Genomic DNA, 22,679 nt, shown 5'->3' with positions numbered 1-22,679 from the left:
AAGAGCTCACATAGTGGGGCTCAGAAGGATGGTGTTTCAAAACCGGGGTTGGTAGTCCCTGCCCTCAAACGAGTAAATTAGAGAGGAAAACTTCATCGTGGTTACCATTTATTCTCTCAGAATTAGGAATGATAGAACGAATCCCAGGCAAAGGGTTTTGTAAAATTTTGCAACATTTTTAATCTCCCCAAGTATTTCTGTTTGATGTGTATCCTTTTAGTTTTCCAACATTAATTAGATGTAAAAAAAAGAACTCTTAAAGCAAAACAAAAATGCCTTGAGCTAGCTTTTAGAGTCACAGAAGAGAGAAAGGTTGGGAAGAGCAGCCAGGTAGGTTGGTGGCAGTAGGCAAGCAGGAGAGAAAAAAGTCTGGATTTCGGAAACTGCCTAAATGAAGAGAGAAGAGGCATCAGAAGTCGCAGGGGTTCTGGGGAGGCAAAGCTCTAGTCAGAGAGTAGAGTAATGCTATACCATCAGCTTCTAACTCACTTGCTCTCTCATTCATGAATCCAGCAGAGACTTGAGGGCTCTTTGCAAAGGACACTTTCCTGAAGGAGGCAGAAAGCTGAAGCCTGAGGATCTTGGAATGCTTCTGGAAGGCTGGACCTGCACTTCTAACACAGAACTTAAACAACAGGGCTCTTTTGTGTGGTTTCTGAGGCCTGACATGTGATCTAGCAAAGGCAGCAATCTGAGCAGCCCATGCTTCATTCATTTATTCAATAAATATTTATTGGGTTCTCTATGTACCAGGCAGTCAGCATCCTGGGACTACTAGGTGGGGATACTGTGGTGAACAAGACAGGCAAGGTTCCTGCCCTTAGGAGACTTATGGAGAAAAACAAAAGAAAACAAAAACCAGAGAAATGAATAAGTGGGCTCACTTCTACCCAGTGCTTGAGAGTGGGGAGGCTTCTGGGAGGAAATGGTGGTCAGGGAGGCTGAGGATCCTGGGTCACAATGAGCCTAAGAGCTGGGGAGTGGGGTGGGGTGGAGATGGGATTGGGGGCAAGGAACAGATTACAGGAGGCCTTACAGACAAACGTCAGGAGTTTTTATGTCATAATTAAGGCAGTAGGGAGCCACTGAAGGCCTTTAAATAGGGGATGAAATGATCTGATTTATGTTTTTAAACGATCACTTTGGCAGCTGTTTTGTAGTATAAAATGTCAAGCCTGAAGTCAGAAGGTGACCACGCATTCTGCAAATTCAATGTGCGATCATTGCCAAAGCTCTTGGTTAAGAGTCTCATTTTGTTTCCCTGACACATAAATTGGTCATACTAAAGCTCTATAGCACAGCAAGTGGGGAGGCAAAGGTTAGAGTCATGCCTTGGTTTTAAATCTTGCTTCCCACTTACTAGTTATGAGCTCTGGGCAAGCTATTTACTTGTGCCGCGATTATCTCAGCTGTGAAATGGGGATAATAAAAGTTCTTACCATCTTAGGGTTGTTGTGAAAATTAAATTACAATACATGTAAAGCATGGTGACTGTGCCTGGTACGATGTAGTTAGCATTCATAAATATTAGCTTTTGTTACTTCTGTCAGAGGATTACTGTGAGGATCACATGAGATAATGCATGCGAAAAGGCTTATGAAACCGTAAGACTATCTTAGTGGCTGAATTCTTTCTTTTCCTTGTCTTCTAAGCGGAACACAGAAGGCTGGGCTATCCGGAGGAAAGAGGCGCGAGGCCAAGCGTAGCCTCAAAGCAGTCATTGTCGTCGGACAGCCCTTCCCCCTGCCCGGAGCGCATCTCCATGGTAACGCGGTGCTTCGCCTCCCCCCGCCTCCTGGGGCCCGCAGACCGGAAGCAGTCTGCGCCGGGGGCTGCTGGGAAACCGCTCGTGAGTGGCGTTTGTGCGTCCGCCGTGCACAGCGAAGCGGCTGCGGTTCCCGAGCCCGAGGTTTGCGCGAGAGTGGGGGGAAGTGCGTGAGGGAGACTCTGGGCTACGGGCTGCGGACCGCTTTGGCAAGAGTCAGCGAAGAAGCCTGGCGGGGACCTTTCTCGGCTTCCCGGGAGGCGCGGGGGGGCAGGCCGCGGACTCCATGCCCGGCAGTTGGGGGACGGCGAGGGGTACACGGAAAGCCAGATTCGGCTTTCAGCACCTTCGGAGACTCCTCCATCCCTTGTGTCCTCCGCGACCCTTGCCTTCCCCTCCCCCATCGGGCGGTTTTGTTCTATTTCGAGGCCCTGGCATCTCGCGGAGAGTTCTGGGATTCTTTTCGGGCGGAGGTGGGAGTGGGCGGACCTCGCGCGCGGCCTGCCGGGACTTGTAGTTCAGCCGGTCGCGGGCGGAAGTACCGTGGCTTCGACGCTGTTGTGGCAGGGTGGCTTTTGGTCTAACGAAAGCCGCCGCCGCGAGTGCGGGGAAGAAGGCTGGAATCGCTGCGGTGGGGGCGGGGTTCGCAGCGGCAGTCTGCAGGAGTGAGTGGGGAACTGGGCTCCCCGCCCACGCGCCGTCGGGACAGCGAGGCTGCCCTCCCCGCACCTCCTCACGTCCCACGGGCAGGGTGCTGTATGAGAACGTAAAAGGAAGAGAAATTTATTTTCTGTAGACTGTTTGAGCCGTCGATAAGGTAGGGTCTTGGAATAGGAACAAACGAATCTGTAGGCCAAACCTACGTGTTTGTAGGGCCGCCACACTCCAGAGTGTTTAATTACACCTGTATGTATATTACCTGATAAGACATTTTCCGATTCCTAGTCTCATGGGGTTACGGGAAGTTGTTTGGAAATTACTGGCTTTCACATTCCGGGTCCTGAATAGGTACATTGAGTAGCTGCATGGCTCATTCTTAATGGGTATTGTAAACAATGGCATGGGCATGACTGTGCAAATACTAAGGAAAGGATCAGAAATAGTACAAGGTTTCCCTGAAGGTAGAAGCCGGGGAGCCTGTGAGTCACCCAGTGTAAGGACAAGAGTCTGCACCACTGCACGAAGTTACGGTGTTATGAGAGTGCCTTTTCTTTGAAAAATTTTACTGTGATTAATGCCTGTCATTACAAATGTAAAGGTACTTACGGCGCGGTGGGTGACTGAATAATAAGTTTTATGGCACATAGTGGTTAATTTTTGTCAACATTATGTATCTGTTACTGAGCAAGTGAATGTTTTTTTCACGTATATTTTAACTCCAGGGAGTTCTTAAACATTTTGAAAATATTTCTTAGCCCTTAAAAAACATTTGTCAAAAGAAATTTTTTAAGCAGATAATGAAAAAGCAGTCCCTGCTTTTGAGGTGACCTAAGTGTGTCAGGGAACACCAGTTATGAATTGCAAATAATGTATTCAAGGGTCAGATGCATTTAAATAACACTGAAGTGGTCTGGTGCTTACTTGGATTCTTTTGATTGTTGAAATAGGTTTTGTAGGTCACAGATAGGCAAACTTTTTCTCTAAAGGGCCAGAGTAAATACTAGGTTTTTCATGCCCTATAGTGTCTATTGCAACTACTCAATTCTGCTATTGTAGTGTGAACAAATAAAATTTATGGAGACAACTTAATTTCGTATCATTTTCACATGTCATGGAGTGTTCTTTTGATTTCTTTCAACCATGTCAAAATGTGAAAACTCTTCTTAGTACAAGCACTGTACAAAAATGGGCACCAGGCTAGATTTGGCCATGAGCTGTAGTTTGCCAACTTCTGGTTTTAGGTTATTGATTGGAATTTTTAACCTAGTAAAAGAATACATTTTTATTTCCTTTAATCGGTATATGTCCAAATTCTTAGAATATTTGGTCATTTATATATTTTTCATTTCTTGTGCCTCAGGAGTGCCTGTGAAGAAAACGGGGTATTTCCCTGAGGCCTGTATCCTACCTTGATTGTCTTTTCTTGAAGTATTATAAATCAGGATGTCTGCACAGTCAGTGGAAGAGGATTCAATACTTATCATCCCAACTCCAGATGAAGAGGAAAAAATTCTGAGAGTGAAGTTGGAGGAGGATCCTGATGGCGAAGAGGGGTCAAGTATCCCCTGGAACCATCTCCCTGACCCGGAGGTTTTCCGGCAGCGATTCAGGCAGTTTGGATACCAGGATTCACCTGGGCCCCGTGAAGCTGTGAGCCAGCTTCGGGAACTTTGCCGTCTATGGCTCAGGCCAGAGACACACACAAAAGAACAAATCTTGGAGCTGGTAGTACTGGAGCAGTTTGTTGCCATCCTACCCAAGGAGCTACAGACTTGGGTTCGAGAGCATCATCCAGAGAATGGAGAGGAGGCAGTGACGGTGCTGGAGGATTTAGAGAGTGAACTGGACGACCCTGGACAGCCGGTAAGCCTGCTGCGTCACGTTCCTGGGTCAGGAGCATTGGCATGGCAGTAGGCGCAGCTGCTGAATTAATTCCACTCAACTAAGTTAAAATTATGTTTCTGTGTCGTTCCCCCCCCCCCCCCCCGCATTATCTATGCTTGTTTGCCATCTAGGCCTCTGCAGCATATGTTTTGTATGGTTTCTTTTGTGTGCGTTTAGGTTTGATTCTCATCACGTTCGTTCTCAACTGAACCAAACCCTTTCATTTCCAGGTTTCTCTTCGACGACGAAAACGGGAAGTGTTAGTAGAGGAGATGGTATCTCAAGAAGAAGCTCAGGGATTACCAAGTTCTGAGCTCGATGCAGTGGAAAACCAGCTCAAGTGGGCATCCTGGGAGCTCCATTCCCTAAGGCACTGTGGTGAGGAACCCATGTGGGCAGGAGGATGAAAGAGGGTGTGGACCTTTTGTCCGGAACTCTTTGCTTATTTTTACTGTGGGGGGGGGGGGATAATCACCTTAACTTGATTGCTTAGACATAGACACACTGTAGGGTTTCGATTCTTTTCTAATAACAGTTGGTTTGCTAACCTCAGGTCTTTTATTCCTCAACATTAACATCATCAGCCTTTTCTTCTCTTTTACTTCATTCTTTGAAGGCCTATCCATTTCAGGCTGGATTTGCCTTACTCTGAGCCAGCACCCACGTGTAGACCGGGTCGCTCTGTTTCACTTGCCATATTGCTTATTTGCCATCTGTTTCACATCCTTTTAGTCTCTTGCCTAGTGTTCCTGGTACAATAAGCTTACCTGATACCTCTTCAAATCTAGTTTTTTTGTTTATAGTTTATTACTGAAGCCTCTTCTGAATTTTTAGCTTTTTGTATGTGTTTTTTTCTTCAAACATCCTACCTAAAGTCATTTTTGTTTCCTAAGAAGCTTCTTTTGTAGAAATGATATTTAGAGAAAATTCTTCACCTTTTCTAAGTATTTATGGAAAAATATGGCTCCTAGCTATAATAAATACAAGTATAGAAAAATTAAGTAGAAAGCTCATAATTCGCTAAGGCTGTTCTTTCCCAGTATCTTGGCAGTTAATGCCACATACTTACTTATTTTGATACAACCCCGTATATTCCTAAAACCGCTACATTTCTTTTTCATATTTATATGAATTAAAATGAAATTTTGTTTGAGACTGCTTTGGGAATCATTCCTTGAGGTAGTTGGAGGTAATGCTAGTGTAATGAGCTCTGAGCAGGCTTCCCCTCTGAATTATGGGGCATTCTTTTGTGCAATAAAGTTTGAGAACCACTGTCTTTGGTTGTTGGAGGTGGTATCTTCCTAGGAACTTCTCCCCTGCCTGAACTTTAGGATAATTCTCGCCTCTTTTTAAGTAGCCTCATTTTAGCAGTCTGGTCTCTACCACACTTGGGAGCTCAATTCTTTGTGTGCCATTTGTCACCTTCACACTCACTTCTCTGTTCTTCAAGTCTCCAGACCTCACTGATCCCCTCTAACTCTTCAGCATCTCTTTGTCAGCCTTTTTTCTGACTATCCCTTTCTTAATCATTTGCTACAGATTTGCTCACTGTTTATAACTTTTTTGAGCAGTGCTGTTCACCCTTTAGTAACTGTGTTTATTCTTTAAGGCTTGAAGTTTCAGGAAGGTCTGAAATGAGACTCGCTCATAATCACTGCCTGCCTACAGGTGGGTCATGGTACCTCATGTTGGTAATTTGGGCCATTCTTTCACTGAACACATCTTACTGAGGCCTGGAAGTAACAACTCGTCTAAAAACCATGACAAATACCAAATACATGAGGCTGCTTTTAAAGGAAAACTTTCAGTTATTAAAGGTGCATTGAATTTGTAAGTGTCACGTCCCAAATTAACACAGGACACTCTCGGCTTACCTTCAGCTTTTTGTCAGGACTCCTATATTCTCCTTTTATTCTGATCTTGGCTGTGACCTGCCTTGTCCTGCTCATTTTAGAAATAGTCACTTTCTGACAGATTGGTGGTTATTTGCACATTGTATTTTGATATAATTTCTCCCTTTTTCAAAGTAAAAGAATATTAAAATGATTTAAAACGGCCAATTTTATTTTTTCTCCAGACCTAGCTGCATCACTTTGACTGTCTGTAACAAACTTAGACTCTCTAAAAAATCTGCCATTTTTCTGCCCTTTGGTTTTTGACTACTACTGTATAACCCACTCCCTTATGTTACCACTTTTATTAGGATACAACCTTTTAATTTCTCATGTTCCCATGCTCTCACTTCATTAACCTCATAATCAGCCATTTCATTTTTTTTCTTTTTTGAGAGTAGGTAATCTTATCACCAGTTTTCATAGTGCTGTTTATAGACATATGCAAGCTATTTACTTTTAGTTCATTTTTTAAAAAATTTTTTCTTCAAGTTTCTTTCCTCTCAGAATAGGAAATGAGTGATATTTACATTTTCTGTTTATTTCAGATGATGATGCTAGGACTGAAAATGGAGCGCTAGCTCCAAAGCAGGAGATTCCTTCAGCAGTAGAATCTCATGAAGTTCCTGGCACTCTCAATATAGGTGTTCCTCAAATTTTTAAATATGGAGAAACCTGTTTTCCCAAGGGCAGGTTTGAAAGAAAGAGAAATCCCTCCCGAAAGAAACAACATATATGCGATGAATGTGGAAAACACTTCAGTCAGGGCTCAGCCCTTATTCTTCATCAAAGAATCCACAGTGGGGAGAAACCCTATGGATGTGTTGAGTGTGGGAAAGCATTCAGCAGGAGTTCTATCCTTGTGCAACACCAGAGAGTCCATACTGGAGAAAAACCTTACAAATGTCTTGAATGTGGAAAAGCCTTTAGCCAGAATTCTGGGCTTATTAATCATCAGAGAATCCATACTGGGGAGAAACCTTATGAATGCGTTCAGTGTGGGAAATCCTATAGTCAAAGCTCAAATCTTTTTAGACATCAACGAAGACACAATGCAGAGAAACTTCTCAATGTTGTGAAAGTTTAAGAAATGAAAAAAAAAAAATCAGCACTCAGGTCTTTTTCTTCTGAAATGAAGACAAAATTAAAAACATGAAATGATACATAATAGTTTTCCTATAGACTTAGAAAATCCACTGGGAAATGTAGAAAATTTTCACCCACTATTATTATCTTATCTTGAAAGAAATGGTGTCATACCTGCCTAGAAACTGAAATTTTAAACTTAATTCAGGTGTTAATGCCTAAATCTTCCATGTGATGTTTATATTCTTATTATTTTTCCAAATGATAAACTACCTGATTCTTTGTCCCTTTGTTAAAACTTTCCTTCTTAGACAGATATGTTATTTGTGTTGATCATTGAAATGTTCTTTACAAGGATACATTCCTTTCTACATTGAAAAGCAATGTAGGAATTGTAAAATCTGAAAACTGAAACCATTTTTTCCAAATTTACCAGTTTTCTTTTACCTAATTTGAATATGCATTTCAGAAAATAGAAGATAAAGGATGACCAAAAACCTCAAAGTGAAATGAGCCTTAAAACTCAGATAAGAAGTGATGGTGATGAAACATCAAAAAGTGAATGGGACACCTAGATTGGGGAAGATTGACAAATACTTTGATCCAAGAATTGAAGTATATCAAGAATTTATCTAGGTGTAGTTAGTTTCCTGCCTGCAGGAAAACTCAAAAATAGCTCATCTTACCTGTAATTGGGAAGCATCCCACTAATGAAAATAATGTCCTCTCATGTATCATTAGAAAGTGGACAGTCTAAACAATAAACAGTTATAAAACTATGAAGGTAGAAATTATAACACTAGGGAAAGATTTGTAGTGAATGGCAGTGTTGAAGGGCAAATGTAAATAAGAGTGATGGTCTTTCTTGGCTTTTAGAAAACAAAAGACTTGAAGATCTAAGTCATTATTTTTCCTTCATTTTTAAGGACAGAAAAATCCATGACAGGTGGGCAATGAGTATCAGGTTTGCGATTTTACTCCTTTGGTACAAAAGGATTGAACACCGGGCTAACAAAGCAGCCATGCATTTATTAAATTTTCTACCGACAAGGCACTGTGCTAGGTACTGTAACCCTGCCATAATTAGGTAGGTATTTCTTCCACTGTAAATCATTGGGGGTTGGTACAAAGCTGTTGCATGTGAGTTAGCCTCTTCCCCCACCTCTGAGATTCCTAGAGCCATAGTTGTCTTACCAGGGTGTTGTATTTGGGTAAAGGAAGACTCAGCTCAAAGAGCTAGCCAGCTCTTCAGCAATCTTCAGAGGTGAGTCCAAGATAACTATCACAGTTTGGAGGTTTGTGGGTCTTTTATAAAAAAAAAAAAAAAAACTAATCAATCTCTAGTTGCATTGAGGTTATACTTACATGTTAAGTTGAATGGGTTCTATTTAAAAAAAAAAAAAACTAGGTTATAACAACTAGTTTAACTGTCAGAGTTGGTGGAACTTTTTTTTTTTCATTTTAAGTCTTAACACATTTTTTTAATGTATAAAAATAATACACATTGTAGTAGTAGGATCATATACTCCTTGTCTGAGAATCCCAAGTACTGTGGTTCTGTTTAGTGGAAAACTCTGAAAGTTAAAATATAGATATGAGAAAAGGCTTTTTTATAGTGGGCATAATTGTGTGGAAAATGACCCATGTGAATAAAAATATTTCATAGTTCCAGAGGTTTTGGTTACATCTGGTACTTGGATCAAATTAAAAAATGGAAGGTGAGATTTGCATGAGCCTGTTAAAAAGCATACTAATGCGAGGCCAGCTGGTGGAGAAGTGAGGCAGAATGGAGCTTGTCTATAGATTTTCTGATAACAATTATAAGAAATGTGCTTTATAGATTAAGATTTATTGAAGTATAAATATGTAGTAATGATATAATGTATTTTAAGTTATACAAGAATATGTAGGGACTTTTGTTTGGGTCTTCTCTTTGTGGCTGAGAGGAAACAAGTCAATGTCCAATAAAGCTATAAATTCCTCCACTCTAAGATAAAACGGTCTTGGGTTGATTGATTTATTTATTTATAACTGGCTTCTTTCCAAGTAGGTTTTGAGGTGGCATATTTGGAATACTGCTGGGATGACAGAATTCTTTTATCAGAGTAGGTAAGAAGGGAATAACCTCTTGGTGGCTAGAATTTCATGGGTTTTTTTAGATCTTATTTTTCCTATATACAAAGAAGCTTCCCTGTGGTACATTTTTCATAAATGCCAAAGATGTTTGGTATAATGTGAGAGCTTAGAGAAAGTATTTGAGTTGGCAAATATGAGGTTGTCTTGCCATCTCCGATACCTGTACGTTGTTTAGAAAGGATTCTGAAACTAAGGCAAGGCTCTGGGGAAAATGGGTTGGACCCAAAAAAACTGTGTGACAATACACATGAAAAGGAAGTGATGGTCTGTGTACTCGCCATCTCTGGTTAGTCTAAGTTCCTGCTAGACAATTTGATTTTAAATAACTATTTGGTGATTTAAGATTTCATCCAGACATTCATATACGTTAACACAGATAATGATATTGGCGATTCTGGGGGGGTGCCCAGCCTCTGATGAAGTGGTGATCTGGCAGTTGCCAAGCAGTGGCATCTGTTGGGTTATCAAATGAGCAGTCATTGTTAACAGCATGCAGACTGCTGATGCCTGTCCAGGAGCCACTGAGCATTTATTTGCTCATTACTGCTAAATTTTCTTTTGGTTTTCTTGGAGGTTGAACTCCCCACATTCACACCCAGTTGGCACTTGATCATTTAGCAATATGTCTAATACATTTGTGTAAGTTCAAGGGAGAGTTCTATGTACTGAAGTAATCTGCATGCCAGACATTGGATTAGACACTTTACCTATCTCACTTAGATTTGTAGACTAGGAAAGCAAGATTTAGAGATTGTGTGACTTGCATGTGGCCAGTTAGAGCTAAAACTCAAAATCTAGTTCTGTGAATTCCAGGGATGTATATTTTTTCACAATGCAATGAATGATGGCTATTAAACCTTGATTGATAAATTTTATGCTTTTATCTTATGGTTAACAAATGTAAAAGCTATTAAAACATGCTCGTTTGAGTTTTCTACAGCACAGAAATGTAAAATGAAAAAGGACATTCCTTTTCATGGTCTGCACACAGAAGTAATAATTATTTGGTTTGCTGTTCTTCCAGACTTAGACATATACATAATTAAGCAAAAATGTGTTAATAGCTGACACTTGTCACTGTATACAAGCACTGTTGGAAGTGCTTTACCATGGATTAACTCTTAATCCTCACAGCGATCATATGAGTGTGGTAGGTACATATCCCTATTTTACGTGAACTGCACTGAGACTTGCCTCCTCCCTCCCACTTTGATGTAGATGTTTTTTTATAGCTACATACTAATCCATTGCATCAATACACTGTAACTTATTTAGCCAACCCCTGTTGGTAGGTAATTTGGTTATTTCTGATTCTTTATTATAGGTAAAGGTAGAGTTAACATCCGTATATATTTTGCTGCCTGTGTTGGTATTTCTGTGGGATAAATAGCTAGAAGTGGAATTATTGGGTCAGAAAACATGCACATTTAACATTTTGAGAAATACCATCAAAAAGATTGTACCACTTTACAACTCCATCAGTAGTCAGAGTGCCTCTTTGCCTACACTCCCAACCAACACTGAATCCTTCAATATTTTTGCCACTCTGATAGGCAAAAATTTATCTTTCTTTTCTTTGTTAATAAGAAGGAACATCTTTTCATATGTTTATTGGCCATTTTCATTTCCTATTGTGAATTGCATTTCCCCATTTTTTTAAATTATGGAAGTATAAATGACTACCATCTCAGTGTACTTAACTCTTACACAAGACTGAAGAGAGACCCTTTTCTGCAGCGTTTCCTATCACATTCCACTGCCCACAGTTTAGTATACGTTCTTCTGATCTCCTTTCCATAATTTCCATGTGAATATACACATATAAATGCTGTTTTTACATAAATAGGATCATATATATGTATTCTGCAGCTTGCTTTTTTTTTTTTTGTCCCAGATCCTGAGGTCTTTAAATTTCTTTAATGGTTGAATAGTATTCAGTACTATGAAAATACCATTATTTAACTATTCCCTTATTTTTTCTTTTGCTATTACATTGCCGAAGTAAAGATCTCTTTCATATCTCTTTGTGCACGCGTGTGAATATGTTTTTAGAATGGAGTATAAGGTAGATTGTTGGGACAAAGGGTGCGCTCTGGTAGACCCACCTTAGCCTTCCCAAAGGCCCTCATAACTTTCTATTTTCACCAACTGTATAGAAAGTGCTCATTTCCCCATATAGCCTTACCTACACTTGATAATTTTCATCTGATGGGCAAAAAAAAAAAAGGATCATTTTGCATTTCCCTGGTTAATGGTGAGGTTGATTACATATATTTATTGGCCGTTTATAGTTTTATCATGGATTGTTTGTATCCTTTACCTGCTCTTCTGTTGGGTTATGTGTGGATATATGTTGTTTTTGTTCAGCATCTCTTTCCCCATCTTGTGATAACAGAATCCTTATTTATTGTGGGGAACCCATTCCCTGTGGCTTAGGTGAGTACATAACCAGGCCTGGCCCTCCTGAGTCCCACAGCTCCTTAGCCACAGTGATTAAAGAATGGGCATGTAACTCAAGCCAGGCTAAAGAAAGTCCTCAACAGAACTTCTGCTGGAACTCTTGGAAAGAACGCTCGACAGAGATCTCACGAACTAATGACTGTGTAAGCCTGAAAATTTGTACCATGTGAAGAGAGTCTGAGGGGAAACTCAGAGGCTAGCAGAAAGGAATGAGAACTAAGTTCTGATGTCAATTTTCTGGAGGCCCTAGATCCAGCTGTGCCTAAAGCCTGCCCTACCTCTGGACTTTAACGTTTTGTGAGCCAATAAAGTCCCTTTCTTGTTTAAGATAATTGAATTGGATTTCTGTCCTGATTAATATAGGTTATTTGTATTTTCATATCAATTTTTAGAAAACCTTTGTAATTTTAAATTCTAGACTTATACTTAATGCACCACATAGGTTAATAAAATTAGCATGGCGTTCCATGATTTGACCTCTGTCAACCTCTGCCATTTGTTACTCTACACCACACACCACACACATATACTTTAAATTCCGATAATAACTGAACATTGGTGTTGGCATTGTCTGTAGATGAAAAACTTCACACAATCAGGTCTTTGGCATTTCTCTTCTGTACTTCCTACAGATTCATTAACTTGGGACTCAGACGGGATTACACTGCTGAGTCTATGCTGTACCCACCTCCAACCATTGCTCCTGGGGTGTTTCCCTGAAGCATCCCCTGTATGTGACCCTTGGACTTCCTCCCCATGGCCTCCACTCCCCTGCCTCCCCCCCCAACAAGGCTCTCCGGAGTTCTCTTTTTTAAATTTTCAGGCCTGTGGATTTGAAGTTGCTCAGGTCCAAGAGTGTTCTGGGGTTTACATCTATTGATTTTGGAAACTATAGATGGCAGTGGAAAAAAAGGAAAGCATATTGTTCGACGTGATGAATGGTAAAGAGAAAATATATTGGGAAAGAAAGGATCACAAAACATCAAGGAGGAAGAGTATTGCAGTTTAGATAGGTTGTCCAGGGAAGATTTCACTGATAGTGAAATTTGAGAAAAGATAACGAATGAGTATAAGGAAGTCCACGAGACTCTGGAGGAAAGATGTTCTAGGCATGGGAACAGCAAGTGCGAAGAACTTGATGTAGGAGCAATGCCTGATTTGTTCAAGAGACAGCAAGAAGGCCAGTGTGGCTGGAGCAGAATGAAAAGGGGGAAAGTAGTGGATGAAGCCAGAGAAATGAGTTAAGGGTGGAGGGTAGGGCCAGATCATGGAAGACCTGGTTAGCCATTGGTAAGGACTATGACTTTTACTTTGAATGAGATGGGAAACTATTAGAGGTTTTGGGCAAAGGAGTGTAATGAGTAGGTGCTGAGAATAGAACAAAGCAGTGTCTAGCTATCTCGTTTCTTTAAATTCTTAAAAAATATAATTCTATAATATAACTATTAATATATAAACTAATATAGGAAAAGTTTAGAAATAGAAATCACCCCAAAAGTCACCCATGAGTCCACATAGTAACAGCACATTAACATTTTTATGTTCTCTCTATGCCTATATTATTCTCTATATACCTATCCCCATCTATACCTATTATACCATGTTTAAAACAGAAAGAAAAATCTAGAAAACAGTAAACAAAATGCCCGTATCTTGGTTTGCTAATCTTAGTGCCTCTTTCCTCTTAACTTTGGATCAACTGTGTTTCTGCCTGAGGCTAGCATCTTCATTGGATCTAAGCCACCCTCTCACACCTACTCAAAGACATACCCCAATAATCCTCACCTCTTGCATTATCAAATTTTCCTCTCCTGAATTTTTTAATTAGCATACAAACATACTTTTTAAAAGTCACTCACATAGCCTTCGGACCAAGATGACTAACCTGCCTGAACAAGTACAATACCAGACAAAATATATCAGAAGCAAAGGATGGGAGAGACGTGATCCCTGAAATGGGAAACATGAAGCAAACTTGGGTTCCCTCAGTTTACTGCCTGGAGAGAGTTTCTAGGCTACAGCACAGGGAGGGAGAAGTCAAGCAGAGCTTGACCGTATCCCTAAGTTGAGATGACGGAGCAAGGCGCCCTGAGAGGCCAAGTGACTAGATTGGCAGGGCAGAGTACCAAAGAGGAGAGACCTAAACGCTGGAGGTCTGCAGAGGGTCCCTCACAAGTATTCAGTTGATTGCTGATGAACACCTGTGTAAAGAAACTACCTGAGGTGGGGGAAAGAATCATCCAGAAGAATTAGGGGGAAAAAAATCACTGGAACTCACAAAGTGCCAGTAATAGTACCATCGGCGAGGGCAGAAAACCTCCTAAGTCACAGGACGTCAGAGCAATGGCTCTCAAACGATGGCAGTTTTATGCCCCGCCCCACCCCCGCCAAGAGACAATTGGTAGTATCTGGAGACATTTTTGGTTTTCATAACCAGAGAAGATGGGCTCTACTGGCATCTACTGGGTAGAGGCCAGAGATGCTGCTAAACATCCTACAATGAATTATCCAGCCTTAAATATCAATAGTGCTGAGGTTGAGAAACTCTGGGTTCGAATAGTAGAGTCTTGCCTGCATAGGAGAAAAAAATGAACCCTAGACTAAACACTGCCTGAAAGATACTTAATAGCAAGACCTAAGAGGGTAAAACTGCCCAAGCAATTTAAACACATCCCAGAACAAAGCTCAAGAATATATATATTAAAAATATTCAGTACCCAACAACATACAATACAAAATGACTGGCATCCAATCAAAAATTGGATAACTCATAAGTCATGCAAAGAAACAGGAAAATACAACCCATAATAAGAAAAACCACTCAATCAAATTGACCCAGAAATGACAAAGAATTAGACAAGCTCATTAAGACAATTATTAAACTATTCCATGTGATCAAGAAGCTAGTGGAAGTATTGAACATGCTCAGTAGCAACATGAAAGCTATAAAAAAATCAACCAAATTAAGCTTTTAGAGATAAAAACTGCAATGTCTGAGATTTAAAAAAAATGCACAGATGGGATTAACTGTGGATTAAACATAATAGAAGAAAAGAATAAAAAAAATCATGGTAGATAAGACATAACAAAAGAAACCATCCAAAATGAAAAACAGGCAAATAAAACACTAAGAAAAATTGAACAGAGCTGTAGTACAACTTCAAGCAGCCTAATATGTGTAAGAGTAATTAGAGTTCCTGACGGTGAGGGGAGGGAGGAGGAATAGCGAAATATTTGAAAAAAGTAATCTCTGGGACGCAGCTCTTATTGGTAAATTTTTAGTAATGAAATACTTATAATAGAAAAAAAAAGTCTCAATTTTTTGAGACTTCAGCTTCCACCTTAAGAAACCAGAAAAAGAATAAATTAAACCCAAAGTAAAGAGAAGAAAGATTAGATTGGAAATCAACAAAATAGAAAACAGAAAAACAGGAGAAAAATCAATTTCTGTACTCTGTTTAAACCAAAAGCTAACTTTTAAAAAAGATTAATAAAATTGATAAACTTCCAGCCAGACTGATCAGGAAAGAAAAAAAGTTGAAGATACAAATTATAACAGGAATGAGAGGTGTGACATTACTGTATATTACACAAATTCTTCTCCACATAAAGAGTGATAATCAATGGGAATTCCCTGGCGGTCCAGTGCTTAGGACTCAGCGCTTTCACTGCCGTGTCCCAGGTTCAGTCCCTGGTTAGGGAACTGAGATCCCGCACGCAAGCTGCATGGTGTGGCCAAACAAGACAAAACAAAAGAAGAGTGCTAATCAACTTTGCTAACCTCCATATTGCTATTTTCAATATTCATTTATTACTTATATTGCTTGAGCCATCAGCAGTATTTTGCATAATTGATGTATTTTCATTTGGCTTCAAGAAACAACATGCTTGGTTTTTCTCTACCTCATGGGACATTTCTTTTCAGTCTCGATGCTGGTATTTCCTCACCTCTCTGGACTTCAGTATGTTGGAGTGCCTGAGGGCTCAGTGTTCAAATCTCTTCTTTTTTCTACCTATGTTCACTTCCTAGGTAATCTCATCTGGTCTTAGATCTTTATTACCTAGGACTCCAAAATCTATATTTCAGCCTAGGTCTCTTCTCTGAACTACAGGCTCATATATCGCTTTGCCTACCAGACATCTCCACTTTGATACCTGCTTTAATCTGGGTTCCTAAGAAAACAGCATAAAATTAAACCTTATTGTTAATACTTTATTGGGGTGATGCAATCCCAGAACAGGATGACTGAAGGTAAATGGGCGGTGAAGCAGGGAAAAGAGAGAACAAACACAGGTGGGTGTTACTGAGTGTCTACAGCTTGGGCACAGCTGTTTGCTTAGTCTCACTGACTATCTTCAGAGGGCAAATGGCATGAACTATGTCATCTCACCTCACCATGGGGTAGGAGGAGGGAGAAGAATTTTCTGCAGGCTCCCCTCGCTCGCCCTCTGGTCAGTTTCCACCACAGAACATCAATTCCACACTTCCAGGTGCACCATTCAGCCTCTCCAGCAGTCAGGTTCCAAGACAGTGCCATAGCACAGGAGGAGTGGCAGGCAAGAGATCCAGCGGGAGTCAGTTGCTCCCTCTGCCTGCAGCCTGGTGGGCCTGCAACCTCAAGGGTTGGTGCAGGCAGTCTTCTTAGAGGGTCGTCAGTATCACAGAGCAGAAACTCTGGCCCTGCAAATAGGAGGAGGCTTATAAACTGGGCTTGGTACAGTGACTAATTAGGCATCTTAAACCCAACATGCCCCCATCAAATTTTTAATTTCTCCCCAAACATGTTCTTCTTGTAGTCTTCTTCATCTTAGAAAGTGGCAATTTTGTCCTCCCAGTTGGTCAGGCCATAGCCTCCCTGATTTCCTGCTTGCTCTGCTTCACTCAGCTCTCCCCACAGCATCCAGATCATGTTCAGACTGTGTCACTTCTCTGCTCAAAATCCTCTTCCTCCTCGCTCTGTTTGAATGTCAAAGGGGCATTGTGTCTGTAACTTACTCAAACAATTCAGGGAAAACTTAACATAGCTATAGATATAGATATATCTGGGCATATAGCATAAGTAGATAGAGAATTATAAAGCAAATGTGATAAAATAATACTTGGGGAATCTGGGTGAAGCAAATATAGGAATTCTTTGTTCTGTTCTTGCAATTTTTCTATAAGTTTGAAATTATCTCAAAATTCAAAGTTAAAGAAAACTTAATGGCCCCGAAATGGAGAGAGTGAATTACTAAAGGAAAATCAGGTAAGGTGCTGTTATCGAGAAAGCTTGGGGCAGGGAGAGGGAGAAGGGAATATTGAGAAAGCAGTTATAAATATCCCCTACAGCCATATTTAAAAAGAAGATGAAGAGCTATGTTTATGGATGTGTAAAATATTTATGATAGGGCTTCCCTGGTGGCGCATGGTTAAGAATCTGCCTGCCAATGCAGGGGACACGGGTTCGAGCCCTGGCCCGGGAAGATCCCACATGCTGCAGAGCAACTAAGCCTGTGAGCCACAACTACTGAAGCCCACGCGCCTAGAGCCCATGCTGTGCAACAAGAGAAGCCACCGCAATGAGAAGCCCGCGCACCGCAATGAAGAGTAGCCCCCGCTCGCCGCAACCAGAGAAACCCCGCACGCAGCAATAAAGACCCAACACGGCCAAAAATAAAACAAATAAATAAACTTATTTAAAAAATGTTTATGATACAACAATGGGAAAATTTTCATTTGCCATCATCAATATCATTTTTGGAAAAAAGTACACAAATATATACGTAGAATGGCACTCATCAAAATACTAAGTTTGCTAAGTAGGCTTCTGGAGATAAATGACTTTTATCTTTATTCTTTTACATAGTATCTTTTTTTTTTTTAACAGCAAGCTAGCAGCACATTTATAATCAGCAAAAAGAAAAAAAAATCGATAAAAGTTAAAAAAAATTTTCATTTAGATCATGGGTCAGCAAACATTTTCTGTAAAGGGCCAGATAGCAAATATTTTCAGCTTTGAGGGCCATACAGTTTCTGCTGCAACTATGCAACTCTGCCTTTATAGCAGAAAGCAGCCTTAGATAACTCACAAACAAATGGGTGAGGCTGTGTTCTATTAAAACAGTGGCTGGCTGGTCTTCCTGCAGTAGTTTGTAGACCCCTGATTTAGAAGAATACTTTTTCCCTAAAGCATGGCTCACAGGAAAGGAATATTTTCATTCTTCTGGAGTTTTCTATAGGGCCCCCTTGACCAACTGACAGTCTGGGAATTCCACTGGCCCCCTGTAATTAGCTATATCATTGAGTAAGCTGACTAAATAAAATTTAATGAAAGCATTTAAACAGAACCACATTTATAAACAAATAACAAACACCTTGTCTGGAGAAGTGTAGTGTAAGTGATAAATATGCATTGTATGATATTGTAGATAATTAGATTCAGTCTGCCTGCCACTGGATCCCAACTGTGAGAAAGAGATTCCTTTTAATGTGCCCTGGAGGCTCGGATGCAGCTGCCTGACAGCTGGAGTGATCAAAGGCCTGAAAGGCATCCTAGGGAGATGCGGAGAAATGCGTGTGCCAAAATCCTTGGGAAAGCCATGCCTCCTGGTCTAGTTCCAGGAAGGAAATCTTCTTCTGTAAGGAACATAATCCACAGCTTCCATAAAATTAGTTGGGTAGTGTATTGTCTTTTTCTTTTACCTTGAAGAGGTTGTGTAAGATTGCTTTATTTCTTCCTTTAATGTCTGGAACTTTTCCCTGCTGAGATATATGGCTTGGACTATTCTTGATGGGAAAAATTTAAGTTACAGATAATTTCCTTTTTTTTTTCTTTTTGGCCACCCCGGCAGTGAAGGTGCCACATACTAACCACTGGACCACTAGGGAATTCCCAATAATTTCCTTAATAGACACAGAGCTATTTAGATTTTATATTTCTTTTCTTTTCTTTTTTTAAAGCCATTGAGCTGGACATTTTATTTTAAATTAATTAATTAGTTTAGTTTTGGGCTGTGTTGGGTTTTTGTTGCTGCACACTGGCTTTCTCTAGTTGCAGTGAGCAGGGGCTGCTCTTTGTTGAGATGCGCAGGCCTCTCATTGCGGTGGCTTCTCTTGTTGTGGAGCACGGGCTGTAGGAGCGTGGGCTTCAGTAGTTGTGGCTCTCGTGCTCAGCAGTTGTGGCTTGCGGGCTCTAGAGTGCAGGCTCAGTAGTTGTGGTGCACGGGCTTAGTTGCTCTATGGCATGTGGGATCTTCCCTGACCAGGGATCGAACCCGTGTCCCCTGCATTGGCAAGTGGATTCTTAACCACTGTGCTACTGGGGAGGTCCCAGATTTTATATTTCTTATTGTGTTAATTTTGGGTAAATTTTATAAATTTTAGGTAAAATTATGAATCATATCCTTTATATTACACTTGTAGTGGCTGTAGATCTGTGCTGAAGGCCACTTTTGCATTCCTTACGTTGACAAAAGGGACTTCTCTCTGTTTCTTGATCAGTTTTGCTGGGGGATTGTCAATTTAATTCTTTCTCAAAAATGAGCTTTTGGCTTTTCTTTTTTAAAATGTGTGCTTTCTATTTCATTAATTCATGCTCTACTATTTCCTTCCTTCTATTTTCTTTTTTTAAAGAAACTGTTGATTTTTCATCAACTTCATTTCCATTTTCTCTTTAAGGGCTGTGGGAGAACAGCTTAAAGCCAATCAGTGGTCGTCCCTCCCCATTCAGTGTTCTGAGCAGTGGGAGCTGCAGACCAGTCTTCAGGAGGGAACTGCTGAATAGGCACACAGGGGACCTACACATCTGCAGACCAGTCTGGGATCTCAGGTTGAGTAGCAGTAAACTCAGGAGTTAGAGCCGTCCATTCGCACTGAAATTCCTCCTTGGCCACAACCTTTTCAGCAGTGGCCTGCTCTTCCTTTTCAGTCTCTTCCAGGTGTGTGTGGAAGTAGAGATCAGGCATGACCTCCCGTGGGTGTCCACGGGCGATGGTGCCACGCATGTGCAGAACTTCCAGGGTCAGCACCCACCACTTCGGACCCCCTGAGTGAGCTCCCTTGTTGCTGTAGGGAATGGCAATGCCCGCAGAACACAGAGTTGAGTCTGTGTTACACAGAGCAAGGATGGGCAAGTCAACATAAGACACCTGTGTGAGAGGCTGGTGGGCAGCCCTGGGGTCAGTAAACACCAGAAGTCTCTGCTCCTGGAAGGCTGCCTGGATCTGATGAGTAAAGCTTCCAGGAGTGACACAGTCAGCAGTAGGAGTGGCTCCAGCGGCAGCAGCAAACTTCAGCACTGCTTGCCGGCCGGTACTTCTGGAGGACACTGACATCTGTTGAGTTTTCAGTGGCATCAACGGCACAAGCTCCCAGCAGAACCCTCTCCCAGATTCTCTTCAGATTTATGAGGCAGATGCCATCACTTTTCCTTTTGTAGAGGCACTGCTCCATTTGGAAGTCAAGGCTGGTGTCACCCTAAGTGGGTTCCTTATGTAAGGAATTTGAAGACCTCCTCTTCCTTCATTTGCAGGACATCAAGGGCTCTGGATATTGTGAATATTTCTCTTTAAGTTATGATGAGAAACCAGAACAACGCTTATGGACCTCATCCTACTTTCTTTAGATTTACTTGCTATTCTTTTTCTAACTTCTTGTGATGGATACTCAAATCATTGAATTTTAGCCTTTTTTTCCCCTAATAATATCACTATTATCCAGATAAAAATATATTCTAATTTCTATTGTGCTTTCTTCCTTTACCCATGGGTAAGTTAAATTGTTTTTCTTAATTTCCAAACATTTGGGAATTTTTTTAAGTGTGTGTGTTATTGATTTCTAGCTAATTTCATTGTTATGTGAAAACGTGCTAAGTCTGTGCTGTCCAATATGTAGTCACTAACCAGATGTGGCTATATAAATTAATTAGAATGAATAAAATGTAGTTCATCAGGCACACATTTTAAGTGTTCAGTAGCCACATGTGGCTAGTGACTACTGTGTTGACTATGGTGTCTATTGTATTGAACAATGCAGGTAGAACACAGAAAATTCTATTGCACAGCCTACTCTAAACAATTTCAATCTGATGAAATTTGTTGAGGCTTGTTGAATATACAAACCCGCATATGCTCGGTTTTGGAAAATGTTCTCTGTGCACCTAAAAAGAATCAAGGTTTCTGTCATTGTTGGTTGTACTGTTACCTCATAGGTCCATTAGGTCATTTTGTTAATCATATTGTCCACATATACTATATTCTTAGACATTTTTTCTGCTTGTCCTCTTTTACTAAGGGAGTTGCGTAAAAGTCTCCTACTAGGATTGCAGATTTATCTCTTTCTCATTTTAGTTTTGTCAATTTTAGTTTTATATACTTTGAAGCAAAATTATTAGATGTATACACTTTTAGAATATTTCTATTTTCTTGGTAAATTGACTCATCAATAGAAATGTCCCAGTTTATCTCTAGTAAGACTTTTGCTTTAAAGTCTACTTCTTGTTTGATATTGGTACAGCGATTAGCACCTTTTCTTTCGGTTAGTGTTTGAATGCAGTATCTTTTTTCCATACTTGTATTTTAAATTTCCTGGATTCTGGTAGTTGTATCTCAAGTAAGTATTACATGATTAATTTTAAAAATTCTAGTCAAGAATCTTTGTCTTGTGTCCACTTGCATGTAATATAATTACTGGTGTATTTGGGCTTACATCTGTCATGATCCTATGTGTTATCTATTTGTCTTGCCTATTTATATTCTTTTTCCCTTGCCTTCTTTGAGATTAATCAACAATTTTATTTATTTTTTTACGGTACGCGGGCCTCTCACTGTTGTGGCCTCTCCCGTTGCAGAGCACAGGCTCCGGACGCGCAGGCTCAGCGGCCATGGCTCACGGGCCCAGCCGCTCCGCGGCATGTGGAATTTTCCCGGACCGGGGCGCGTACCCGCGTCCCCTGCATCGGCAGGCGGACTCTCAACCACTGCGCCACCAGGGAAGCCCTAATCAACAATTTTTATTTCTCCATTTTACTTTCTGTTAATTTGTTAGTTATATTCCTCTTTTACTCTAGCAATTACAACATGCACCCTTGGTTTATTAGAACCTAATATAAATTAGTACTTCTACAATCTCTCTGAGAATGTATTTAGTTCCAACTTTAGGCATTATTATCTTTTCTTACAGTTAATATTCATTTACATTTACCTTCAGATTTACACTTTCCATGGCTCTTCATTTCTTCCTAAACTGTTTTTTCCTTGTGCCTGAGAACTCCTTTTAGTATTTTTTGTTTGAGTATGTGGGCAATGAATTCTCTCATTTTTGTTTGTCTGGAAATGTCTTCACATTGTCTTTGCTTTTGAAAGTTATACTTCCAAGATATTTCATTATCTTCTGGCTTTATGTTGAGAAGTTAAACCTCAGTTTATTTGTTGTTTATTTGAATATAATGTTTTTTCCCCTTTTTTCGATTTTTCTCTTTTTCTTTGCTTTTGTTAGGTACTATGATGTCCCCAGGTATACTTTTCTTTGTAGTTTTTGTTGTCTGTGGTGCTCCTTTAATGCATGATTTGATTATTCATGAGGGTTGGAAAATTCTTGACCACTCTTTCTTTAAATATAGCCTTTGTTCCATCATCTCTTATTTCATTTTGAGACTCAGATATGTGTATGTTAGGCCTTTTTTTCTGTATCAGATATGATTCCTAGGCTCTTTGCTGTATCTTCTATAATTTTGTTTCCCTCCATGTTTCAGCCTTCATGTTTTCTACTTATGTAGCTTTCACTAACTCCCATTTCAGTGTATCCAAGCTGCTAGGTA

At 40.4% G+C, this 22,679-nt stretch overlaps 1 protein-coding gene and 1 pseudogene across 3 annotated transcripts; one reads left to right on the top strand and one right to left on the bottom strand.

Moving 5' to 3' along the window:
• Positions 1–1,804: 1,804 nt before the first annotated feature.
• Positions 1,805–12,354, top strand: LOC113631346 (zinc finger protein 24). Of its 3 annotated transcripts, XM_027127736.1 has the most exons (5): positions 1,805–1,909; positions 3,786–4,288; positions 4,540–4,687; positions 5,919–5,977; positions 6,750–6,856. In XM_027127736.1, exons 2-4 carry the CDS (start codon positions 3,869–3,871, stop codon positions 5,945–5,947), a joined length of 597 nt encoding a protein of 198 aa, XP_026983537.1. In that variant the 5' UTR covers positions 1,805–1,909; positions 3,786–3,868; the 3' UTR covers positions 5,948–5,977; positions 6,750–6,856. The 3 variants fall into 3 exon arrangements, with proteins under 3 accessions (XP_026983537.1, XP_026983535.1, XP_026983536.1); XM_027127734.1 differs by lacking the exon at positions 5,919–5,977 and having other exon boundaries at positions 6,750–12,354; XM_027127735.1 differs by lacking the exons at positions 1,805–1,909; positions 5,919–5,977 and adding an exon at positions 2,340–2,582 and having other exon boundaries at positions 6,750–12,354.
• Positions 12,355–19,557: 7,203 nt separating this feature from the next.
• Positions 19,558–20,286, bottom strand: LOC113631251 (40S ribosomal protein SA pseudogene; annotated as a pseudogene).
• Between the last annotated feature and the right edge of the window lie 2,393 nt (positions 20,287–22,679).

Source organism: Aethalodelphis obliquidens, unplaced genomic scaffold (genome assembly GCF_003676395.1).
Source record: "Aethalodelphis obliquidens isolate GAN/ISIS:26980383/991018 unplaced genomic scaffold, ASM367639v1 scaffold32, whole genome shotgun sequence".
Classification (NCBI taxonomy): domain Eukaryota; kingdom Metazoa; phylum Chordata; class Mammalia; order Artiodactyla; family Delphinidae; genus Aethalodelphis; species Aethalodelphis obliquidens.
The sequence above is the reverse complement of the archived record's forward strand: the minus strand, read 5'-3'. Positions and strand labels throughout refer to the sequence as shown.